At 44.4% G+C, this 6,558-nt stretch overlaps 1 protein-coding gene across 1 annotated transcript in view; it reads right to left on the bottom strand.

Annotated features, from left to right (window-relative positions):
* LOC102204305 (probable palmitoyltransferase ZDHHC14) overlaps positions 1-6,137 on the bottom strand; it is a 19,290-nt gene extending 13,153 nt beyond the window's left edge. The window contains exons 1-2 of the mRNA XM_005739038.2: positions 5,426-6,137; positions 4,540-4,834 (exon numbers count right to left, since the gene is read on the bottom strand). Coding sequence (XP_005739095.1) covers positions 4,540-4,781 — 242 coding nt within the window. The 5' untranslated portion in view covers positions 4,782-4,834; positions 5,426-6,137. The remainder of the gene's footprint in view (positions 1-4,539; positions 4,835-5,425) is intronic.
* Positions 6,138-6,558: the final 421 nt, after the last annotated feature.

Genomic DNA, 6,558 nt, shown 5'->3' with positions numbered 1-6,558 from the left:
TAATGCACATAAAAAACAGCTGCTTGTTTAAGTGAAAATACATTGATGGGGTTTTTTTGCACTAATAAAGTTGTGGAGTTGCAAAGTATTTTGTCTCGTGTCAATTATATCGTCAGTAATATCGTTATCGCAAATTTTCATATGTATATCATGATAGATATTTTTGGTCATATCACCCTGCCCTACTTTAGACCTAAATATTTTTAAACGATTTTCACACTGTTACACTACAGCAGCAATAAAAATACAGACTAAGTCCACTACCCTACATGTGTACTATGATAACAGCAGATATGCCTGCGACCAACACAAATGACCTGCATGCTTTGATTGGTTCTTTGGGCAGAGGGAGGACAATAGCCACCTTTGCTGTTGAAGAATTGCCCGTTAGATTTTTAGCTCTAATGTCACCAAGACTATATTTCTGGTGGCTCGGATAGTAGAGCAGCTGTCCTGCAGCCACAGAGATGTTGGTTTGATTCCTCATGCACAGCACCCTACATAATGGATTTATCTTTAAAGGTCATTCAGTATTCAACAGATTGCTCAGTGTCACAACCCAGTCCTGTGTTAGTACCTACATTGCAACAGTCTATAGTTTTTCAGCTGCAAACAGTACTGAAGCCAATTTGTTGTCCTCTATTAAAGCCCCAAACTGTGCTTCAGAACAACCCTTCAAACATCTGCCTGAGTGAACTTTTACGAGACATAAAGGAGAGAAGGCAGCATGTGGAACAACAGCCCACATGTACGTCTGGGGGAGCCAGCAACAGAACAATAAACAGAGCAAAGTCTGCCGGTAACTAACAGGGTTTATTGTGCATGGCTGAGCACCCCTCAGACAGACACTAAGAAAACAAGCAGGAAAAAGGAAATATGGTTAATGTAGTGTACACGTCTGCAGCCCTCACTGACCATCTGCTGACTCTTTCTGGGGCCCTGAAATAAGAACGTCTTTAAATACATGTAAAGCCCGTTTTATCAAACCCAAGGCTAAAATGAAAAAACAAGAAAGAACTAATAGCACACGAAGCAACAAAGACAGCAAAAGCCACTAGAAAGCGAGTAGATGTTCCTCTCTATGCTGACAACTGGGAGCGAGGGAAGGAAAACACAACTAATCGAAATGCATTACAGTTAATGACAACAGAAGCCAATGTGCAGGTCTGCTGACTATCACCCTGTCTGATAAATGTCTCCTTTCAGCTGATGGGAGAAAGCTGGAGGAGGGGAGGTAGGAGGACTCGGCCGGCCTGCAGGCAGGGACAGTTAGACAGGGTGGACAGCGTGAAGCTCAACGTGGCCTCGCGGTTACACACTGAAGTTTGTTTTTTGGTCAGACTGAAACATTTGATTGCTTTGCTCATTTTTATTTATTCATTCATCTTTTTATGGAAGTGAAACTCGTGAGATTAAGAATGTTTGTGCAGGAGCGCACTGAGCGTTGATGTCTGACACATCAAATGAGTATGAACTGATATGTTTTGGACTAAACTGAAGAGCCTACCATCTCAAGGCGCTGCTCCCATTAACCATGTCCTTCTAGCCAACACATTGATTGCATCTCTGGCACTGCTCTCGAATGGTTTTTATACTTATCCCACATAAACTTCAGCGATAGTATTAAGATCTGCACTACATGTTTTCATCTGCTACTCCAATGTGGCGTCCCTCAGGCTTCAATCCTTGGGCCACTTCTGTTTTCCTTATATGCACATCACCCCACAGCACATTACACCTTTTAATTCTGCCCCCAATTCTAGTTTACTGTGACTTTTTCACCCATCAGATCAGAGACTTTCAGATGTTCCACCAGCTTATTTCAAATCCACAGCCTTCGCAGTTGTAGCCCTTTAACCGTCCTCCTTACATCAGGTCAGTTTACTGAAAACTTTCACTTTGCAACTGTAAGTTTTAAAAACTGCTTTACAAATAAAGAGCTAAACACTTTGTTTGTTTTATCTGCATGGTTCATATTTAATACAGATTCTAAAATCAAGGACTCACTTCCTACTTACTTTCCTGTGTAGTCATCCCCCAAAGGCTCACTTTGAGGCAGGAAAAACCCTGATACCGTCCCTGAAAACTGCCCCCTCTCGTCATAACAAACAGGACAGTGCCCGGCACCCGGCTCCACTTACTACACTGCGTAGGAAGCAAAGCTGTCCGATGGGAGGGAGCGGTATCATCAGGAAGCACCTTGCATCCTACATGTGGGTGCTGAGGGAAATCCAGGTTCAAACAGACACTCCGGCGAGTTAACCTCTCATTATGGTATTTTATCAACTGTGTCACTGTACAGGGAGCTGGGTGTTTTAAGTCCAGACCTCCAGCTGTCTGCCCTTTGGTCTTGGGTTAAGTCTGTATCTGCTGAAGTGACAATTTATTGAAAGATCAAGTGGTCCAGAGGTTACAGATGTGTAGCACTGCAAGGGAAGGAGTTCCAATAAAGGGCACACATAAAAATCCATTTCAACCATTCGTTTAGCCAAATATTAGAGCTGAAAATTAGAGTCGCTTCAGTTTTCAACAGATAACATTAATTGCTTTTCAATTAAATCGTTAGTACTATAAATTCTTAAAAACACTTGTTTTCCGGAGCAGATGGGGATATTTTTAAATGTCTTGCAATTCATCTACTCTAATGCAATGCTTCCTTTATGGTTTTTTTAATGCAGTTTATCGTAATAAGTGGTGATTGTATTACAGTGAAAACTGTTTTTAAGATTTCAAAACTCCATTTACACACACAGTGGACACAATATTAGAAACACTATAGTGTAGATAATATTAACCTCTGCATTTTGCCTATAGAACATTCTTTAGCTGTGAAGCACTTTACCCCGAGGAAGACTATTTTTGGACTGAACAGCAAACATTAGAGCAGGACTATTATCTAGCATAGATGTGTTTCAGAGATGGCAGACGACACAGGGACTGTTAAGGGCTAATGAGACAGCTGAGGTCAGAGTCTGTGTATGTGCTGCATTGTGCACTTCCACCACAGCGGGTTTAGTCAGTGATGAGGTGAAGATGAAGGGTTGAATGGAGAATATGCTGACGGTTGATTACAAGTTTTATACAAACAGTAAAAAGAGAGGACTTATTTTAGGATAGTTGGGCTGTAATTCGAGACAGACACTGTGGTCGATTAGCGGTTAGACTGAGAACCTTCACCTGTAGTTAAGCTATCAGTGGTGAGGTTGCCGGCAGCAAAAGTTGAATGATGAGTTGTTCCTTGATAGTTGATCAAATACGTGTTTTTAAACATTTTGGTTATCATAACCGCTTGTTCTGTTTCCAAAACAATCTTTGGCTGCTGTATAGAAATGACACACCAATCATCACTATGACCAGTGGCACGTGAAGTGAATAACACCGATCATCGTGGCACCTGTTAGTGGGTGGGATATATTAGAGAACAAGTGAACATTTCAGCCTCAAAGACGATCTGTTAGAAGCAGGAAAAATGGGAAACTTAAGGATCTGAGCGACTCTGATAAGAGCCAAACTGTGATGCCTATACAAATGGGTCAGAGCCTCTCCAGAACCACAGCTCTTGTGGGGTGTGAAGTGGGCAGTATGTATCAAAAGCGATGCAAGAAAGAAACAGTAGTGAACCAGCGACAGAGTCACAGGCAGCAATGGGGAGCAAAGGCTGGCCCCACATGAGCTGCTGTAGCTCAAACTGCAGAAAAAGTTCATGACAGAAAGGTGCCAGGCTCCACATTCACCTGATTTGAACCGTGTAAAGAATATTATGAGTTTTACATATCTATAGATCAGACATCAGTCCCTTAACTGCAAAAGTGCTGTTTCTACAGGTCTCCAAATCTGCTGACAGAGACTGGACGTCCAGACAATTTAGAGACTTCAACCTGTTACCCCGAGGTCCCCTCCTGAGTGTCCGTAATCAAAGAGCCATAGCTCCAGATATTTACCCTGAAACACTGCAATGACAGCTCAAGGAGTGTTGTTCATAATGGAATTTTAAAATGAAGACTAGCGACAGCAGGGACCTGATTTTTTGCACAATTCCCTTTGAGAAGGGTAACTTATCACTGGAATTTCATCGGGCAACTCTAAGATGATCAGGTCATTCCAGCTAAATGAATGCCTGCACACAACGACCTGAAGAACTCTAGCTGTAGAGTTACATGAAAATAGTGACGCCGACACTGAGCACTGCCTTTCACCCCTTTAGGCTGAAATCATCACGCAAACCACGTAAACTATAACCTGTAAACAGATTAAGACCAAGGAAACCCACACCCTGTACTTGGCGAGCTACACCTCCCACATAAATAGATAAAAAAAACAACAAAACAAAACCCAACATGGATGCCTCCACCTCTCCCATCGGCTTATAGTAACGTTTTCCTGATACACCCACTCCACGGCGATGCCGGTGACATAACTGAATTGTGTCTTAGACGTTTCTCTGGCACCTGCTCTTATGAAATGTAATCCTGAATGTTGCTTTGCACAAATAGAAAGCAGATGGGAGCAAATGGGAGACCGCACATGCTCAGTACTTACTCAAAGGTGAAGAAAAGTCCACAAGTGACTAGAATGAGGATAAGGGTGAGGTAGAAAACCCCCGTCTGCTTGGCCATCATAATCCTGCCATCGCAGTAAAACTTATTCCGCCCCGGGAAGATCTCCCACTTCCTCTTCTTTGGGGTCCTTTTCTTGTACGGGGTCTCCATCGGTGTCGAGCTGCGAGTACTGATCTGGCTGTACTCGCACTCTCTCATGGACTCTGACACCCCGAGATGCATCAACGGCTGATTAAAATCCCCAGAGCTGAACAAATCCCGGGGCAGAGCAGCCTCTGTGGAGGAAATACACCAGTTCAGTTTAGCATTCAGGCTAGGAGAGCAACTTATCCGACACAGAAACACAGGGTGGGGGTGAAGAAAAAAAAAAAGTTTGTGAGGGGTGCAGCACACACTTCCTGTTATTAATAAAACCTCGGCTAAAGCTCACTTTACACCTGTGTAGCGCCCCAGGTCCTGGCTATGGAGCCGGGTTCGTAAAAAATGCAAATTTAGCTATTAAAAAAAGTTAGCTAACTTACGCTCATATTTCACAGCTTAACGTTAACAGCCCCTCTGTTAGCAAGCAACCTGGCTAGCTACGACACGGCAACCGAATCCAAAGTGTCGCTAAGGAGCTAACATGGCTAGCAAGTTGCTGAGATAAGTTCTCGTTATACACGTTGGCCAACTCTGGCAATTAACGACTAGCCCTCTGGCCAGTCATCTCACCCACACACAGTTACAAGTACTGACTTCGATGTTTTTACTCCTAACTGTCCTGCATGGTCCCTGGGAACCTTTGAGGGCACTCTTCGGCTTAACGGTCACAGACATCCCGGGTGGTGTATGTCTGCTCCGCCCGCCGCCGAGCCGACTCGACTCACCGAGGGAAAGTCGTCGTGTCTGCGTACTGTCGCTTAGCTTCTCCTCTCGTTACCCGGGTTTGTTACGAGCCGAGGACAAAGCGAATGACACCATCTTTAAAAAAAAATAAGTTTAAACAAATGAGTTTTTAATTTGGCTCGTCGGTTTAAGAAAAGAAAAAAATAAGTTGGTTGTGGAAGCGAAGGGAAATCCAGACACGGTGGGGTGCTCTCAGACGAGCTCCAGCATCCTCAACGAGTCCCTGCGCTCAACACCGACCGAGCAGCCATATGGCCAACTGTTTCTACAGCAACCATCCGCGGATACCGTCAACATCCAGCCAGGGATTTGGAAGAAAAGTTACAGCTTTTCCCGGTAAACGCGCTGCCAGGCCAGTCGACAGCCCTCCGCTCACATTGTGTTCCTGTCCACGCACGTCGCTGCCACCCTCGCAAACAACAAATATCAACATGGGAGCAGAGCACACAGCCTCAGCCTGCTCCTCCCCTTCCACCCAGGCTGGAGCCCGAGTCACCACACTGATGAGATGCACAGGGAGGAGGAGCCGATGAAGTGGGGCTTCCCAAAACGGGCTCCGGAATCCTCCGGGTGGTTGTTTCGCGAAAGGTGCGGAATAATGAATCCCCGAGAGCAGGGGTGTGTCCAGAGGGGAAGTGACCGTGGGTGCAGTTTGAACCCCACCGTTGCGCTGTGTCAATAGACTGTATAAAAAGGTGGAGTTGGCTTCAGGAAGAGTAAAACCCAACTCTGCATTCTCTTTAGTGGTCACCAGGGGGCGATACTTGTGGTTGCAAATTAGACAGATTCTATAAAAGTCTATGGGGAAATGACCCTCTGTCCCTCACCTCTGTAAACATTTACCTGATGAACTGAAGGCTCCGAAAAACGCAACTTATTCAATAAATTATCATCATTGAAGGTATCAGAAAGGAGGATGATTCAGGCTATGCTCAGTAATCCAGTTCACCTCTCTTCCCAATCACAAAACACCAGACATGGCAAAACCAAAGACACTGAGCTCAGGGTTGTTGTGATTTGGTGCTGTATAAATAAAGTTGAATTGAAATGTTATTGTCTATTGTTCCGTTAAAGTAGGCCCATCTTATTGCATAGCCTGCTGTATTCTCCTTCT

The sequence above is a fragment of the Pundamilia nyererei genome, unplaced genomic scaffold (assembly GCF_000239375.1).
Source record: "Pundamilia nyererei isolate P.nyererei 1_Seehausen unplaced genomic scaffold, PunNye1.0 scaffold00088, whole genome shotgun sequence".
NCBI classification, from domain to species: Eukaryota; Metazoa; Chordata; class Actinopteri; order Cichliformes; family Cichlidae; genus Pundamilia; species Pundamilia nyererei.
This window is presented reverse-complemented; position numbering and strand designations above follow the sequence as displayed.